Genomic DNA, 20,073 nt, shown 5'->3' on the forward strand with positions numbered 1-20,073 from the left:
TTGGAGCATCTATTACAAGCTGAAGGTGTTCTGAACATTCCACAGTGTGGGATATGCAATTGACCTCAGAGTTTTATTTTGGACCAGTCCAAGAAAACATAAATCATCACCCTCCTGTCAACTATAACTTAGTGAAAGTACAGATGCAATGCCTGGCTTTCTCTTGTCCCGATTTCCCCATCGACTTCCATAGTAAAATTGGACAGGCAAAAGTAACTGAAATTGCACAAATCTGTACTTTCACTTATAGTGACAAGAGAGTGATGATTTAGATCTTTGAATCCACAGGGACTAGACAATAGGGGTGGGAATCACCAGTTTCATCACAATATGATATTTGCAGATATCACAAAGTCTGCCACGATACGATTCGATTCGGGTGCCTGCGATCGATATGAGATGATATTATATGCCCATTTAACACAATCAGTAACATTTAGATCAACTCAAAAAAGGCAACGGAAATATCATGACATTTTTATTTTTTAGCTCTTCCAGACATTTAAATGAAAAACAATCTATTGTTTTTTAATACAAATAGACCTCCTGTTCACTGTAAAGTGCCACGTTTTGATATATTGAGCTTTAAACTTAAAGTAAATTTTTTTGGAACTCACAACACGCAACCTAAAACCCATTCCTCTCCCAAACCGTTCCTACAATTGTTTTATGTTGCATGATGATCATGAATACATTTACTATGTATTGTATTTTTTATGTTTAAATATGAACATTATCTGTCCATCCTCAGTAAATTTACTATCAATATAATATACTCCTTCATCGTTTTTCCAAACGCGCACACACACACACACACACAGAAAGGGAGAATGCCCCCCCCCCCTTCCCCAGTCCCCACTAATGGACCTCTGCTGTTCTCTCTATGGCTCTGATCAGGGTTAGCTTGTTAGCTTACGCTAACGTAACGTAAATTTCGGTCTTGCGACGTGGGCATAAAGGAATGGCGAGGATGCAAAGCATGTTAGATGCATTTGACCCGTTGCGGAATAAAACAGCAGGGACTTATTTCGGGTCGCAAAATAGGCACACCATGTAGCCTTGCTCTGTTGTAATGTCTACACGGCGTTTCAGACGCTACTGCTGTGCTGTTGGGCGGATAAGACTCGTCACAGGATTTTCAAAATAAGAGTATCGCAATATGAACCGATCTTTTTACGTTGCATCGATCCTATTGGATCATTGATAATAGATCGATATATCGATCTGGATCGATGTATCGTCCCACCCCTACTGGACAACATAACACTCAGGAGTAAACTATATATCCCATACTGTGTTTTGAGTATTCCAATGGAGTCTACTGTACACATGAATGACCACTTAACGGTTGCAGACCTCAGGCATTGAAATCATTTGTAAATGACAAAGGATTTACAACCAAATATCAAATATGACAACTTAAAATGACCTTTGCTCCCCTAAAATGGGGGTTCTATTTAGTTTAATTAATTTGACAATAAATAAGGCAATCAGACGATTACATCACAGCTTAAAATTGTCAAGGATTGTACAATAAAGTCTCAGACTTATTTCCATTGTGGTCCTTGATGTGTTGAGCTAAAACACCATAGAATTAGACAGCCCTCAACAATAACCCACAAAACAGCTGCTGGAAATTGCATAATCAAAATAACAGGAAACTAAAGAGTTAGCAAGCACTCCCAAGACTCGCTGCATCAAGTAGCTGAGCTTTTCTAGCTAACAATCTAGTTCTACCATTCACTTTACCCACAATCTTTAATGCCATGCTCTCTCCTCCCAGGTTGCTATCTAAAGAGCAACCAAAGTAGCTGACCGAGGATTGGGGGGCACTGGAGTACAAAGCCAAAACAACAAGTTTCACTGGACAGCGAGTGTGAACCTTACCTCTGTGCAGAGCTTCGTTGGTCATACGGTTGATGTAACGAGAGCTGCTCTCAGGAACCAGCCACTTCATGACCGTGTTCACACACGACTTCCTGTAAGAACTCCACACACTCCCACTGACAAAACACAGAGATCCCTTTAGCACAATGCAACTCCGTGTTTGTATATGCTCTTATGGGAACCAAATGCCCCCGCAAAAATAGAAAGGTGAGCTAATTCTGTTAAAGTGAGGACATTTAGCTAAATTGTATGGTTAAGGTTAGGGAAAGAATATAGGCAATGGAATGTAGTCAATAGTATAGAAATACAAGAATGTGTATGCGTGCGTGTGTGTCTGTGTCAGACTATCTGAAAGCCCATACTGTATATACTACCTACCAGTATGTAGTAGGAAAATACACAAACAAACAAACAACATATCATTCACCAAGTGTAATGAAGTACGGTGTGTGTTCATATTTCTGCTGTTTCACTACTAGGGATGGGTACCGTTAGGATTTTATCGATACTACTACTCTTATCGATACTGCTTAACGGTTCAGTACTTTATCGATACTCTTATCGGTTCTTTTTTATTATTTTGCAAGAAAGAAATACAATTAATTAAGAACAAAATCGACATTGCTTTATTATTTATAACTTTATAAATAAATATAATAAATAAATATTTCTTCAGCAACAGCAGCAATGTTCTTTTATATAACGTTATAAATAAATATTATAGCTAGGGTGAAGGGACTTTGGGCTTGGTGGGGACCGGTGGTGGTAGAGGGAGGAGGGGTGGGCTGGGACATGGTGGCTGCAGCCTCAGCCTGACGATCTATAAAAATGTGTCATCTTTCAAATATATTTGTAGCTAAACAATTAGCTAAGCAATTATATTTTATTTATTAGCCTATTCGTAATAATTAGTTATTAGCCTAGCTAACTCCGTATCTTGGCTTACCTGCAGTGGACGTGGAACACTGCTAGCAAAGCAGTCGAAAACGGCGCATTTCTCTTTTGATATTTTTATTGGTTTTTTAAAAGATTTTTCACATAGTTACTTACATTACAAAACACACATTGGGACAGAAGGGGGGGGGGGGGGGGGTTCCTCCAGTTCATCTATGCCGTCATGCCAGCAAAAACAGATCAAAAAGAAAAACAAGCAAAAAAAGGAAATCTAACCCAGACAGGCACTGCCCAGTACTGCACTTGCCTCAAGCCCATTCACATGTATGCATACATATATATACATATATTATTTTTTTTCTATCCAAAGTCTGTCCATACAATGGGGCATTGGGCCTTTAGAAGGATCTGAGAAATTGTAGCAGGAAAGTAGTCCAATAGTGGGGCCCACACATCCTGAAAGGAAGCGTCGTTGCCTCTATGCATTGCAGAGTCTTTCATGGGGTAGCACACTGAAGATCTCTCTGTACCACATCTGTATGGATGGAGGCCTATCCTTAATCCAGTTTATCAAAATGCATTTCCGGGCTGAAAGCAGAAGTTTATCAAATAGTTTGAATTGTAAGGGTGTCAAATTATTTTCCTTTGATGGGAGTCCCAGTAAATAAGCTCCTGGATCCTTCTTTATTTTCACCTTGAAAATGTCGCTCATTTCTGCAGACTAATGTTATGTTTTTGACAACAGATGTTTTGACAAATTGCTTGTATTGCCTTACTTGCAAATGTTTTATTGCACTTGTGGCAACGTGCGTTGTCGGCATCGACTTTCGTAAAGTGTACCCAGACTTTCGTTTTGTTCTCTCCACCATGATGAGCGCAGAGCTCGGTCTGTGTGCTGCGCGCTTCAGCACGGAGCCAAGTACCCGTATGTGCATTTGTGTGAGTGTCGCTCACGAGTGTGTGTAAACTAACAGCCCTGCTTCTCCTGCAGACAGAGAGAGACAGAGAGGAGAGATAGTTCGCAACATTTAAATTCCTCTGAAAAAAACTCCATAATATCTCGAGTATCAATAGCAGAACCGAAAACGTCGGAGCTTATCAATACTTTTTTTCTAATTTAGTACCGGTTCCCGTTTAGAACCGGGTTTCGGGGGGCATCCCTATTCACTACTAACAAAGTTGAAAATGTTCTGAGCTAGTATACTGAAAAGGTATACCAACTAGTAGACAGTGTGAGCTTTCACACACAACGGGAGAAAACAAGACACTAGTTGCAGCCGAATTCAAAGTATGTTCCACAAACATATAATTATGTATGTACCATACTACATGCCGTTAGAGCTTACTGTTCGGGACAAGGAGTGCAGTATGTCGTAGTCGTACTACATACAAGATAGTAGGAGGACTTGCACATCCAAGTGAAACTGGCTGTTTCTAATACCAGAAGAAAACCGTTCATTCACAGCTGTGGCTAATAGCTAGCTGGCTCACAGAAAACACTCAGGTTGTTGTTGTTCAGCACCAGTCACGAGAAAAGTCGGGTTTTAATAGTTATTTCTTTTATTAGCTATATCCATTCATTTTTCATCCATCCAGCCTGATGTTATCATTGGGAATGGGTCTGAGCTCGCAAAAGGGCAAATACCGCCGCCTATGCCGTCCAGTCGGTACTGCACTCTATTAGAAATGGTGTAGTTTCTTTTCTGGGCCGATCTGAGCCGTGCGGGCGGGGTTTAAATACTCCGACAGGAATAGTGTTTACAACGTTACATCTGCGATGCTGCCCCCCCCCCCCCCTTCATATGTAATGCCGGGCAATGTGGGACGGATCTCCACGAGCAGTATTTGGAATGGCGATCAGATTATTGGATTATTTCTTGCATTACATCAGAGACCAGGTAAAGACTCTATATATAAAATCTTGCGTTGATCTGATATTTCTTTCTACCGCGATCAAAGCTGTGTGTGTGTGTGGCTGTTTACCATTGGGTGCAGGAGGTGGGGGGGGGGGGGGGAGCGCCGCGCTACGAGGGCCATTTCATGTATGCACGAGGAAGGATAATAATGATAATCTAGTGTTGATTTCAGGAAGATTCGATAATCAGGCGAAAAATTACAACGTGTTTAGTGTATTCCACTAAAACGCCATTATCGCGTCTTTTCCTGGGATTACTAAGAATCACCAAAACTATACTCATATTCAAAACGGTATAAAACGGAAATGTACGGATGAAAAAACAATCAGTTTTGTGCATGTTGACTGGAAGCAACTCACTGACAACCGACGGGTGTATTAGACCCATAGCTATAATATAAGATATATTTTAAGTAGGGGTGCACCGATGTATCGGTCGGGTATCAATATCGGCCGATAAGTGCCTTGTTGACTGCAATCGGCCTATGAGCTCGAATGTGCCGATGGCAGTAGCCGATAAATATCCATCAATTTGTGTAGCGTCAAAAGACAAAAAAAAGTTCACTCGCGACCTGCACAACGCCGTCCCCAGTCCCCCCCCCCCCCCACACACACACAAGCTACTGTATCAAAGTTACTACTTATGATTAACAAGGCATTCGTTTTGTGGCATTAACGTTATATAGTTAGTGTTACACGTTCAATAACATCAGCATATTATTTACCCGAACGTAGCAAGCATACTCGTTCATACTAGCTCAGTTCCTTCCGTTGCTCATAGAGCCCTGTTTTTACCCATTCTGCAATCTGTTAATAAAGTTTTCAATCAGACACATGTATAGAAAGGCTTTGTTTTATTATAACATTCGTTGCAGTAAAATCATTATGCCTCATTTAGTCATCCTGCGGAGCTAAAAGCTAAACGGCGGCGCAACGTTTGTTGTTGTTGTAGAATACCTCTCGTCAAAATCAATGGCGGACAAAAGCGGAAGTAAAAAATGTATACGCGCTTGCCGATTGGTGGTAACAGCAGAGGCGGGTGCAAGCGGTGTGTGACGTAATTGGCAGAATCGACTGTCAATCAATTTCATTGGTTGAGAGCTCTGGTTGAGACAATACTGCCCTGTCAAGGCTAACCGCAGTAACTCGAAAAAAGTCAAAATTGAGTTATGAGTGAAATTGACCTTGTCAATAAATGTTTTATCTTGTGACCAAGTTTCAGATGTTAATGTCGCTCAGTTTTGGAAATATGGGGTTTTAAAAACTGCAGTAACTACAAAATCACACTCAAAACCCAGGCAGACCGCAGTAACTTCCAAACAGTGAAAAATGGCTTTAAAGTGTTTTGACTTGTCATCCAAAATGTGTTATAGGTAGATAGATGATAGTACCCAGATTTAACATGTATTAATGAAGTAATCTTTAGGCATACAAAATGACATAATTATTTTAATTAACCCCAAAAAAGCAGATACTGCACTCTGCTGCACGATTTCCTTAAATAATTATACAGGTAATGTACAGGCAAAGTGCAGTAACTCAAATCCTACTGTTTTCCCTCCAGCTTTCATAACTTAACCTAGCCATTTTGAAAGTTTAACACCTGAATATATTGGAATGATGATGATCTGTTACTGCACTTTGGTAGCTAGCTGCAGCCCGAAAGACCATACTGGGAGAGAGATAGTGCTATTTCTTGACGTTTCCTTTTTTTAAGTAAGTAAAGAGGCCTATGTTCATATCGGTGAGCACAATTTGTAACACAAATATACAGTAGTTTCATAAAAAAATATATATATATTACAAAAAAAAGAAAAAATATTAACAAAAAGAATTTGCCACAAATATCGGTATCGGCCGATTGTGTTAGTTGAACAATCGGTATCGGTGGCAAATTTTCATATCGGTGCATCCCTAATTTTAAGCACTCGCAAATCTCGCAGTCTCCCCATTGATTAAGCGATGGCGTTCTAGCGCCCCCTGGCTGATTAAGCGATGGCGCTGGATGAGTTAATGGTTGTTTGGGAGATTTTGACTGGCCTGGAACCGGAAATTACAGTGAAAATTACCTGGCACAAAGAACCGTGGGATAGAAACAATCACATATCAACATGGCCAAAAGAGAGGAATGGACAGCAGTGGGTCCTCACCTGGTTTGACCCTTGACCTCTGTGAGGTCACCGACCCCGACGGTGCAACACACTCCCGTGTTGAGGTCCCAGCTGACCTGCAGATTGGTGTGGTAGGTGTTGGGTCTGGAAATGAAAAGAGAGGATAAAAGACACAAAATATTATACAATATTATTATTACAGAGGTCAGATGGACTGTTTGTACAGGAGCTACACTAAGAACGGTTGCATAGAAAGAAAATTCAGTCAATAAAAGTGTTGAGAGGAGAGGAGGGAGGAGATGAGAGGGGTAAGGAGACGAGTGAAGGGAGGATATTTACATTGATATGAGAGAAGAGGGAGGAGATGAAAGGGGTTAAGGAGAAGAACGAAGGGAGAAGAGGTGAACGGGGTAAGGAGGAGACAAGTGAAGGGAGGATAGGAGAGAAGAGGGAGATGGGAGGAGATGAAACGGGTTAAGGAGAGGAAGGTGGAGATGAGGGGTAAGGAGAGGAGGGAGGAGATGAGAGGGGTAAGGAGAGGAGGGAGGAGATGAGGAGAGGGGTAAGGAGATGAGGGAGGAGATGAGAGTGGTAAGGAGAGAAGTGAAGGGAGGAGGGGTAAGGAGAGGAGAGAAAGGAGCGTAGATGAGGAGGGGTAAGGAGAGGAGAGAAAGGAGAGTAGATGAGGAGGGGTAAAGAGAGGAGAGAAAGGAGAGTAGATGAGGAGGGGTAAGGAGAGGAGAGAAAGGAGAGCAGGAGATCAGATAGCTACCTGCAGTGCTCATCCTCAGAGTTGGGGAATGCCAGCAGCAGCAGACCAATGTTGATCATCACTGTGTTGGTCTCTGGACAAACCTGTTACACAGGAAATACACAAGACTCAGGGTTGTGGTCTAGGACTGGGTTGTGGTCTGTGGTCTGGGTTGTGGTCTGTGTCTGGGTTGTAGTCTATGTCAGGGTTGTGGTCTGTGTCAGGCTTGTGGTCTGGGTTGTGGTCTGTGACTGGGTTGTGGTCTGTGACTGGGTTGTGGTCTGTGACTGGGTTGTGGTCTGTGTCAGGGTTGTGGTCTGTGTCAGGGTTGTGGTCTGTGTCAGGCTTGTGGTCTGGGTTGTGGTCTATGTCAGGCTTGTGGTCTGTGTCTGGGTTGTGGTCTGGGTTGTGGTCTATGTCAGGCTTGTGGTCTGTGTCTGGGTTGTGGTCTATGTCAGGCTTGTGGTCTGTGTCTGGGTTGTGGTCTGGGTTGTGGTCTGTGTCTGGGTTGTGGTCTGTGTCAGGCTTGTGGTCTGGGTTGTGGTCTGTGTCTGGGTTGTGGTCTATGTCAGGCTTGTGGTCTGTGTCTGGGTTGTGGTCTGGGTTGTGGTCTATGTCAGGGTTGTGGTCTGTGTCAGGCTTGTGGTCTGGGTTGTGGTCTATGTCAGGCTTGTGGTCTGTTTCTGGTTTGTGGTCTGTGTCTGGGTTGTGGTCTATGTCAGGGTTGTGGTCTATGTCAGGCTTGTGGTCTGGGTTATGGTCTATGTCAGGCTTGTGGTCTGTGTCAGAGTTGTGGTCTGGGTTGTAGTCTATGTCAGGCTTGTAGTCTATGTCACGCTTGTGGTCTGTGTCAGGCTTGTGGTCTGTGTCAGGCTTGTGGTAAATCTGTGCCAGGGTTGTGGTCTGTGTCAGGGTTGTGGTAAATCTGTGCCAGGGTTGTGGTCTGTCAGGTTGTGGTCATTTCACTTCCAATTCAATCACATCAACTCAGTTTAAATAGAAACAGATTTTTTCCCTGTGTTGATCGAACATTTATCTCATGTTTAACAACTTGGACAGGATAACCTTCCTTTGCCAGAGGTGTGTTTATATTGGAGTCGACTACATGAGTTGATTGATTAAAAGTGGAATGAGCCCAACCCTGGTGTGGAGGGGGGTATTTGTATGCACGTGTGCGTGTTAGGGGTGGGAATCACCAGTTTCATCACGATACGATACGATATCAATTCTTTGGACAACGATACGATATTTGCCGATATCACAAAGCCTGCTACGATACGATACGATTCAGGTGCCTGCGATCGATATGAGACGATATTATATGCCCATTTAACACAATCAGTAACATTTAGATCAACTCAAAAAAGGCAAGAAAAATATAATTTGACATTTTTATTGAGCTCTTCCAGACATTTAAATGAAAAACAATCTATTGTTTTTAATACAAATAGACCTCCTGTTCACTGTAAAGTGCCACGTTTTGATATATTGAGCTTTAAACTTTAAATAAAATTTCTTGGAACTCACAACACGCAACCTAAAACCCCTCTTTCCAAACACACACACACAGAAAGGGAGAATGCCCCTCCCCCTTCCCCAGTCCCCACTAATGGACCTCTGCTGTTCTCTCTATGGCTCTGATCAGCTTAGCTTAGTTAGCTTACGCTAACGTAACGTTAATTTCGGTCTTTAACGCGACGTGGGCATAAAGGAATGGCGAGGATGCAAAGCATGTTAGATGCATTTGACCCATTGTGGGGAAAAAAACAGCATGCACTTATTTTGGGTCGCAAATATGCTCGCAAGGGGATTTTCAAAATAAGTGTATCGCAATATGAATCGATCTTTTTACATTGCATCGATCCTATTGGATCATTGATAATAGATCGATATATCGATCTGGATCGGCCCACCCCTAGTGTCATCACAGAGGCTTTGTGCCCATCGTCTACCTATCAATAAATAATCGAATTGTATCAATCCAACAGAGTGGGCAATTTTTAGAACCCCATTTCATAAAAACATGTGGTAAATTGGCTGAAAAAGCCAGTGCCGGTTTGCCTTTGACTAAAAAGGAGCCAACAAATGACATCTAGCCTTCATTGTTCTGCTGGTATTTGTATTGGGCAGCTTGAGCCATAGCCAGGGAGTGACAGGTCTACAGCTGGTAGTAGTAGAGGTGCAACAATACACACATGTTCAGAGTCCATACGAATATGAAATGAGCCTTAAACACTGGATGCTGTAGCCATACCATACCACTGTATTGAAGGTACCTTTTTGGCAAGATATTGTGCTGTAGATAGGAAGGCAAGGTGTGACACTCTTAACACTTTGAGTGCCAGCGACGAGATTTCTCGTTAGTTCATGCCAACCGTTGAGTGCCACCGAAGGCAAGGTGCAACACTCTTAACACTTTGAGTGCCACCGACGAGAGAACTCGTTTTTAATCGTTATTTTTTTTTATTATTATCGATTTTCCATTCATTTTTCATCAATCTAGCCTCACGTTACCAGTGGGGATCTGTCTGAACTCGGAACAGGGAAAATACCGCCCCTATCGTCTCTCCGGATGGTACTGCACCCCTTTGGATTGGATTGAATGAAACGCATGGAGAAAAAAAAGTCCTGCTTCCACATTTTACTTGTCAGACAAATAACCAGACGATCGAAGTCATTGCTGACCACCAGAACAGCGGAGAATGTGTGTTTCCAGTACCCAGCGTTGGATCAATAAACGCGATCGATATTTGGAATGGTGATCAGGAATTGGAATAATCTTTTTGGAGAACATCTGATCTGAGGTAAGGAATCTATTTTACCAGTCTTGGGATAATCAGAGCTATTTTCACCTATATATCAGCGTGTGCCATATGTGTGTATGTGTGTGTCTGTGTGTGTGTGCGATCAGGAAATAAGATAATTGATTTTTCAGCCCGCTTCTATAGCGTGCATAAGTACACATATACTATCGATAATCTAGCGTTTATTTGAAAACTATTCATAGCGTTTTTCAAAATGGTATAAAACGGAAATGAACCGATTAAAAAACAATCCGTTTAGATAATGTTGACTGCAAACAAGTCATTGATAAGCGACGGCCATATTAGACACATAGCCATAATTTAAGATACAGTTTATGCGTTCGCAAATATGAGAGCTCTGTCATTGAAGTGGGTGGTGGCACACAACAGGGTTCCGGGGCACCGGAGGCATGGCACTGAAAGTGTTGATACTAATCTCAAAACATTGGTGACGTTGCGGTCGGTCGACCTTCATCGGATGTTCTACGCCATCCGTCATTGACAGCTGTCATCACATGAAGAACATGCTGGTACTGCATTTGCTGTATTATCTGATGTAGGTATTGTCTGTGTGCAATTCTATATGATAATTGTGTTGCATCCCCAGTATTTATGTCCCATGCTGATTTTCTATGTGGATATGAATAAATGTGTGTGTTGACCTCCAGGATGACGACATCGTAGTCACTGAAGGAGCAGAACTGAGGGGCCCAAGCAGCATCGCTCCTGATCACCTCGTTGATGAGATACTCAAAGTCCAGAGTCAGCTGCTCCACACACACACTCTGCAACGAGAGGGGAGGCACGTCGATCAGCTTTACACCAGCTGTTCCAACATAGTCATATCGCACATACCGTGCCTCCTATGTGCTCCTCGGAACATCGTTAATTACCAGTTATACCAGCCTCGACTTCCCAATTATGAGTGGGAAATAATGAAACATTGTTATTTACCAGTTATGCCAGCATCGACGTCCTCCTTATGAGTGGGAAATAATGAAACATCTTAATTTACGAGTTATACCAGCATCGACGTCCTACTTATGAGTGGGAAATAATGAAACATCGTTATTTACCAGTTATACCAGCATCGACGTCCTACTTATGAGTGGGAAATAATGAAACATCGTTATTTACCAGTTATACCAGCATCGACGTCCTCCTTATGAGTGGGAAATAATGAAACATCTTAATTTACGAGTTATACCAGCATCGACGTCCTACTTATGAGTGGGAAATAATGAAACATCGTTATTTACCAGTTATACCAGCATCGACGTCCTACTTATGAGTGGGAAATAATGAAACATCGTTATTTACCAGTTATACCAGCATCGACGTCCTACTTATGAGTGGGAAATAAGGAAACATCGTTATTTACCAGTTATACCAGCATCGACACCCTAAATATGAGTGGGAAATAATGAAACATTGTTATTTACCAGTTATACCAGCCTCGACGCCCTACTTTTGAGTGGGAAATAATAATACCCGAGATTCCAAGTTGTGACGTTTCATGAGAGCATTGACCATATTCACACGGTGGCCATTTTGCTCTTATGTCGTGCTCAGGTTGGGAATTCCTTTCCACCCTGTTCATGTGGAAACAGGGTGGAAAAGAGGGGGGAGGCTTTCTGTATTTTTCACCCATCCCAATTTAGTCGTTTTTAATTCCGTTCCGTCATTGCGCGCATTGCCCCACTGTTGGCCTGGGGAGGGTATAGAACTACCACATGCCTCCTACGATACATGTGGACTCGCCAGCCGCTTCTTTTCACCTGACAGCGAGGAGTTTCACTGGGGGAACGTAACACGTGCAGAGGTTCAATTCACGCTATTTCTGAACCGAGCACCTGAACATCAGTCGAGGTTCCGACATCGAAAGAAGGAGCTTCCCAGATACACTTGAAGGCACGAATAGCAGGGAGGGCAAACCCACCAAGATCATAAGCATTTGATGGACGCTTTCATCCAAAGCGCCTTGCAGTCCCACAGCTACACAGAACCACACACACTACACACATGTGAGATAGACGCTTGGCAACTGAACATTCTAATGATGGTCTAATAGCTACAGACCATCAAGACCATACATTTATACAGTTTTAAAAACATTTCATCCTAAATCTTCTACACACGCACCTGTCCATTGTGTGGGCTGGTGACCAGCTGCAGGTTGCGTCCATTCAGATCAGTGACAGAAAAAGGCAGCTGGACCTTATCTTCCTCATAGCCTGGAGAGACGGGACCAGAGAGAAAGAGAACATAAAGATTTGATTTATTTATTTAATTTACACATGGAATGTCTTTATGCATATCCCTCCTAGTTACGTATTTCATCAAAGATGTCAGAGCGCAGTGGTTCCCCTACCATTGCCTTGGCGGGGCGGTCCGCCCCGCCAACGGGGCCCCCCGCCCCCCCCCCCCCTGAAAAAATTATAATAAAAAAGAATATATATACACATTTTTTTTTATTAAAAGTTTATTAAAGTTCACCAACTGCATTGAACTGAACTGAATGGAAAAAAAGAAACCTCATAACCTAACTGGCACTGAACATTGAACTACAGTGGCACTGTTTGCAGATGTACTGTTATTAAAGTTCGTTAAAAACATAATTTTGTATTGTTTTTTTTTGTTAAATCCAAAGGAAAAAATATAAAATCAGAGAAATCCGAAAACGGGAAAAGATAAAAACTGATTTCATAGGGCCTTAGTTAAGGTTAGGGCTGGGCGATATGGCCTCTAAATGATATCGCGATATTTTTTGGCCATATCACGATACACTATATATATCGCAATATTTTGACATTTCCTCTAAAGCACTTAAAAATGCTTGATTTAACCCTTTGATGCATAGTCACGCCAATATGATGATTATAATAAGTCCCTGCAACATATGTTTGCATTATTAAACCATGAAGATGCTTTAAAAAATTATTTAATGAAAATGTACTAAGAGTAGTCTACTGACACTAATACAATTTTTTATTTACATCCAAGACTATTTATATAAAAACTCTTGGGTGCCTAAGACTTTTGCACAGTACTGTGTTTTCTATCCACTTTAGCCAAACACGCACACATATATATATATGTATATATACACACACTGTGAGAAAATAATAATCACACACAAAGGGATAATGGCTTATAGCAGACTTAATGATTTTAGAATATTTCAGATAATGAAATTAAATGTTTATATCATCAACTATCCAGTTAGTATTTATACTGTAACGTTTGGCTACTTTAAATCATTGAATGTAGAGAGCGAGAGAGCTTACCCCACCCCCTTTCCTCACGAATGGAACTAGTGTCATGTAGTCCGCTTTGAGCGTTTCCAGGGTTAGCAGCTAACGCTAGTTAGCTTAGCCTACTTATGTGGGATAACTTAGTTAGCAGCTAACGTTAGCCCATTGCTCGCGTCAATTAAATTGCATGTCATTAAAGGTCCGTGCTGGTCTGTGTAATGAAATTACAATTGCATGTCATTTAAGGTCGGCGCTGGTCTGCGTCTATAATGAAATGAGAGGAAAGCTCTGCGCTAAAGCAAGTCTCATCTCAGCCGCAATGTGACAACATATACTCGATGTTCACGACATAGTAATTTACTACATCTCATGTAGAACAAGCCGCGATACATCGAGTATACTTGATATATCGCCCAGCCCTAGTTAGGGATGGGTATCGTTAGGATTTTATCGATACTACTACTCTTGTCGATACTGCTTAACGGTTCGGTACTTTATCGATACTCTTATTGGTTCTTTTAGATTATTATTTAAATATATTTAAATTAAAAAAAAAAAAATTATTTGAACAGCTTAAGGCTATATCTGTACTTGATATGTTTGTTGTGTTGCATATTTGAAATAAACGTCAATCAAATCAACCCCCCTCTCTTAAAAAACAAAACCCTGTGTTTAACCTGGCCATCTATAAAACATCATGCTAAAACTGTGAAACAAATGTCCTACTCCCCTAAAGAAAGAAATACATAGCAAACATGACTCAGTTATGCAATAGTGCTGCTGCTTTTTATTTTGTTAAAATCTTTTAGTTAATAAGACTACAAAATGACTACAACGATTTCATGATGTTTTCCTGTCCACGCCGGAAGTGCATCGGATACTAGGGATGCACCGATATGAAAATTTGCCACCGATACCGATTGTTCAACTAACACAATCGGCCGATACCGATATTTGTGGCAACAAATTTTTTTTTAATATTTTTTTAATATTTTTTTTTGTAATATTTTTTTTATATGAAACTACTGTATATTTGTGTTACAAATTGTGCTCACCGATATGAACATAGGCCTCTTTACTTACTTAAAAAAAGGAAACATCAGGAAATAGCACTATCTCTCTCCCAGTATGTTCTGCAGGGCTGCAGCTAGATACTAGTTCTCCCAGCATGGTCTACCTGCTGGGCTGCAGCTAGATACTATTGTCTCAACCAATGAAATTTTGATTGACAGTCGATTCTGCCAATTACGTCACACACCGCTTGCACCCGCCTCTGCTGTTACCACCAATCGGCAAGCGCGTATACATTTTTTACTTCGGCTTTTGTCCGCCATTGATTTTGAGTTGACGAGAGCTTTTCTACAACAACAACAATGGCGGCGTGGCTGACGTTTAGCTTTTAGCTCCGCAGGATGACTTAAATGAGGCATAATGATTTTACTGCAACTAATGTTATAATAAAACAAAGCCTTTCTATACATGTGTCTGATTGAAAACGTTATTAACAGATTGCAGAATGGGTAAAACTCAGGGCTCTGTGAGCAACGGAAGGAACTGAGCTAGTATGAACGCTTGCTACGTTCGGGTAAATAATATGCTGATGTTATTGAACGTGTAACACTAACTATATAACGTTAATGCCACAAAACGAATGCCTTGTTAATCATAAGTAGTAACTTTGATGCAGTAGCTTGTGTGTGTGTGTGTGTGGGGGGGACTGGGGACGGCGTTGTGCAGGTCGCGAGTGAACTTTTTTTTTGTCTTGACGCTACACAAATTGATGGATATTTATCGGCTACTGCCATCGGCACATTCGAGCTTATCGGCCGATAGGCCGATTGCAGTCAACAAGGCACTTATCGGCCGATACCGATACCCGACCGATACATCGGTGCACCCCTATCGGATACCTACCTTAACGTTAAATTTTCAACAACGGAACAGATTACATTTAAGGGATGTAAAAGTGTTTATCAATTCAAAAAAAATTATAAAAAAGAAATATTTAGTCAGTATGAAAATCAAATGTGATCTGAATAGTGAGATCTTTTCTTTTCTTCTCTCTCTTTTATTCTTATTCTTTATTATTATTATTATTATTATTTAATTTTTTCTTTGTTTAACTGTGGATTGTGAGTTTCTGTATAATGGTATAAATTATTATTTGTATAAATTAGGTTGTACACCGACCATTAAGAAAATAATTTTTTTTTGTTTAGGAATAAGGGGCAGGTAATTATAAGATTTATTCTTCTTCCTGCTCCTTTTGTCCATGGAATGTTATTTATGATTGTGTAATGAAGAAACTCTGAGTGTATGATTCCATGTGGCAAATAAAACTCTGAATCTGAATCTGAACAACGGAACAGATTGCTGCTAATTAAACACTTCATGGAAACGGAGTAACGTTAACGCTATGTCGAGTTCATACGTGTAGTGTATAGGGATGGGTATCGTTAGGATTTTATCGATACTACTACTCCTATCGATACTGCTTAACGGTTCGGTACTTTATCGATACTCTTATCGGTTCTTTTTGATAATTTTTTTATGATTTTTATATTTGCAGTTGAGAGCATTGGTCATCTCCCTACAGTAAAGATTAGAAATGATTGAATTATTGTAAATGTGTGTGGAGTGGTGGGAATAGCTGCTTCAATAATAACTTATAACAACAACAGACAAGTTAGACAACTATGTATACAAAAAAAACGATATACACTGAATGATTAGTTGTTACCTAACATTAGTTTAGTTGTTAGCCTATTTGTAATTAGCCGATTCGTTATTAGCCTAGGAAACTCCGTATCTTGGCTTACCGGCTGCAGTGGACGTGGATGCAGATGGACCACTGTGCGCAAGGCAGTCGAATACGGCGCATTTCTGCACACTAATATAGTGTTTTGCAAACAAATGTTTTGATAGATTGCTCGTATTGCCACCCTTACTGGCAAATGTTTTGTTGCACTTGTGAACGCTTCGCTCTATCCGCCATCACGACTCACGCCCCGAACTCACTGCTCACGAACGAATTTCACGTGCGGCTCCCTCGTGAGATCGCGCGCCTGGTCAGGCACACTGGACCTACGACTTGAGCGTGCGGAAGCGCACCGAGGAAGGCATATTTACATTGGGACAGCTGTAAATGCCTAGTCTATATGCAAAGTCAGTCATTTTAGAATGATGATCAGTGTGACTGTACTCCTGAAAGAGCAGCGTGTAGCCCCAGCAGCAGCAAGAGCTTATTATTATTATTATTATTATTATTATTATTATTATTATTATTATTATGCAACATTGTAATAGTTATAAACAAACATACAGACAAACATTCAAGGCGTTTATTTGCAGATACAGACACAGCTGGTTGAACAACATCTATATCTGTGGTAATAATGCAGATATTCAATTGTATTTCTGTGACAATGCGCGTGGCGCGCCGCCTCAAATAGGATCGAGGCGAAAAAATAGCTTGCCGCTCGCCAGCCACTCGGGAGGCGCGCTCCCGCTCGCGGCCAGTGTGCCTACTATCGTCCGTTAACATGGGAGCGGAAGTGAAGAGGCAGCCGCCCGTCCGTCCGTCCGTGTTCGTTCGTGAGCAGTGAGTTCGGGCCGTAAGTCCATGCAGAGCTGTCTGTGTCTGTGTGCAGCGCGCGTCGGCACGGAGACAGCGCTGAGATGCTTCCAGCTGCAGCACATCAGGTGTGCGGGGCTTGTATGTGCGGGGCTTGTAAGCGCTGCTGTCTGACGTGCTGCAGCTGCATACTATTGACAGCGCTTTCATTAAGGAGTACCCGTATGTATGTGTAGCGCGACTCGCGAGGAGTGTGTGTAATAATGACTCGCTGCTTCTCGTGCAGAGACAGAGAGAGGAGAGATCGTTCGCAACTTTTAAATAATAATAATAATAATAATTTCTCTAGAGTATCGATAGCAGTACCGAGGACGTCGGAGCTTATAAATACTCCGGTATTTTCTAATATAGTACCGGTTCCCGTTTAAAACCGGGGTCCGGGGGGCATCCCTAGTAGTGTAGTATGAACTCTGCGAGTCGGCATAACGTTAACGTTAGTCAGTTTCAGTGTTGCTGGATGGTACACTCTATTAGCTCCGTAGCTAACGTAGCTAGCCACGTTAACGTTAAATGTTCAACAACAGAACAGATTGCTGCTAATTAAACACTTCATGGAAACAGAGTAACGTTAACGCTATGTCGAGTTCATACGTGTAGTGTAGTATGAACTCGGCATAACGTTAACGTTAGTCAGTTTCAGTGTTGCTGGATGGTACACTCTATTAGCTCCGTAGCTAACGTAGCTAGCCACGGACAGGCACCTCCCTACCCGTGTATGTGTGAGTGGCTCGCGACAAGTGTGTGTAATGGCTTGCTGCGGCTCGCTTCTCGTGCAGAGACAGAGAGAGAAGAGATAGTTTGCAACGTTTAAATTCCTCGAAAAAAAACTCATAATAATAATACTTTCTCGAGTATCGATAGCAGTACCGATAACGTCGGAGCTTATTAATACTCCGGTTTTTTCTAATTCAGTACCGGTTCCCGTTTAGAACCGGGGTCCGGGGGGCATCCCTAGCCCTAGTTAAGGTGAGTTCACTCTGAAAATCTGCTCCGCTCTGATAAACGGACTCTTTGGTCAGAGCGTCCAGTGTGCACTCAGAATTTCCAAACAACTTGAGTGCGCTCGCTCTGACACTGGTTGTAAATAGGTATGAGTGTTGTATGTGCCTCCCTCAGTGTTTCGCATTAATTACCTAGACTGATACATTGCCAATAGGGATGTATCAGTAGTATTGGCAGTGGTAGTAATCGTAATATAGTAATCCAGTATATTTTTATATTTTCTAAAAAATAAACCAGTTCAACACAGGTAACCACTTTTGCTTAATTTCTTTGATGGCTCAAATTAGGGGTGGACGGTATAAACGGTATACGGTATAAACGGTATGAATTTGCTCTACGGTATGGATTTTGACTATACCGTGTAACGGTAGAGCAGCTCTAAAATAGCAATGACGTCATGTAACCACAGCGCGACTATTTCAATCGCATTTGCCCCTAAAAATAGATAGAATTAGTCATAGATAATAGATATGTGCAAACTGGAAAAAGTTATTTAGGAGGCTTGGCGCAGTGGGCGTGTCAACACGCAATTGTCATTTCATAATAAACACATATCACCGCGGCGCACAGCAAGTTTCAATTTCAGTTCCTGGCATGATATGTGTGTAGTGTTATGATAACGACGGCTGCAGCGGGAGGACGGCTGCAGCAGTGGATTTGCGAATAGCATGCAGCTGCAGAGCCGCAGAGCCAGGGGCGCTTTCAGGTCTGGTCACAGGCCCGCTCAACAGCGCCCCCCCACCCAACGGCTGAATTGCCAATGGCTGAATTGGAGTATTGCACAGTGCTCAGTACTGACCAAATTGAGATTTATTTTTCTCTTGTCCATTTATTTTGTTTGCTTTCTAATTAAAAAATACAGTTTGAAACCGTCTGTACACAGTAGGCTATGTGTGCTAGCAGAGCTAGACTCCAGTCACGAGTCACGGTGCACGCGTGCTGTGGTTTGTCCACCAAAAAAGCACCAAAAGATAGAAAAGAAACTAGCAGAGCCAGAACTGTTCAACTCCCCTGGAGCCACAGCCAGCAGAGAAGCCGGTTTACTTTCGCTTTTAAACCAGCTGCAGCCTGAGAACTGGAGTGTGAGGGGATGTATCACTAAAGATGGCGGCAACGACAAAGAATTGCTGCAAAATAAACATAAATCTGCTGTTTAAAAAAAAAAAAAAGCCAGACAGAGAATATGGGCACTTTGTTGTTAACACATTGAGTGCCAACGACGAGATTAGTCGTGCTAACTCGCCATGCGTTGAGTGCCAATGACGAGTCTTCTCGTCTTTTAATCGTTATTTCTTTTATTAGCGATATCCATTCATTTTTCATCCATCCAGCCTGACGTTATCATTGTGAATGGGTCTGAGCTCGAAAAGGGCAAATACCACCGCCTATCGTCTCCCGGATGGTAATGCACATCATTGGATTGGATTGGGTGGGCATGTTTGGGTACCGTTCACATTTGAACCGATACGGTACCTGTGAATCGATACCGGTACCCAACGGTACCTTTTTTTCTGTACTTTAGTCTCTAAAAATGTAATCTACCTACCTCAGTTGTGAAAAGAAAATCCAAACTTCAAATAACCACACTTTCGACCGTTTTCGGCTTGCCATTGCCCCGACTGCTTTGTTGTTGAATCAAGTCAAATCCTAGGTAAGCGTATATTGTGTGTGTGAACGTTGACATGAATGAAAAAAAAAAAAAAAAAAAAAAAAAAATACGCGTAAAAAAAAATATATATATATATTTTTTTTACAGTACCGACAACGGTATCTCACGTGAATCGATACTCGGTAGTACCGACGTGTTTCGGTAAGTACCTT

General features: G+C 41.7%; 1 protein-coding gene across 2 annotated transcripts in view; it reads right to left on the reverse strand.

Moving 5' to 3' along the window:
• dcaf15 (DDB1 and CUL4 associated factor 15) overlaps nucleotides 1-20,073 on the reverse strand; it is a 36,817-nt gene that overhangs the window by 2,820 nt on the left and 13,924 nt on the right. For both annotated transcript variants that reach the window (XM_084317969.1, XM_084317968.1), the window contains exons 8-12: nucleotides 12,505-12,596; nucleotides 11,025-11,147; nucleotides 7,580-7,662; nucleotides 6,847-6,951; nucleotides 1,888-2,003 (exon numbers count right to left, since the gene is read on the reverse strand). In XM_084317969.1, coding sequence (XP_084174095.1) covers nucleotides 1,888-2,003; nucleotides 6,847-6,951; nucleotides 7,580-7,662; nucleotides 11,025-11,147; nucleotides 12,505-12,596 — 519 coding nt within the window. The remainder of the gene's footprint in view (nucleotides 1-1,887; nucleotides 2,004-6,846; nucleotides 6,952-7,579; nucleotides 7,663-11,024; nucleotides 11,148-12,504; nucleotides 12,597-20,073) is intronic.

Source organism: Notolepis coatsorum (assembly GCF_963971535.1).
Source record: "Notolepis coatsorum genome assembly, chromosome: 7".
In the NCBI taxonomy this organism is placed as follows: domain Eukaryota; kingdom Metazoa; phylum Chordata; class Actinopteri; order Aulopiformes; family Paralepididae; genus Notolepis; species Notolepis coatsorum.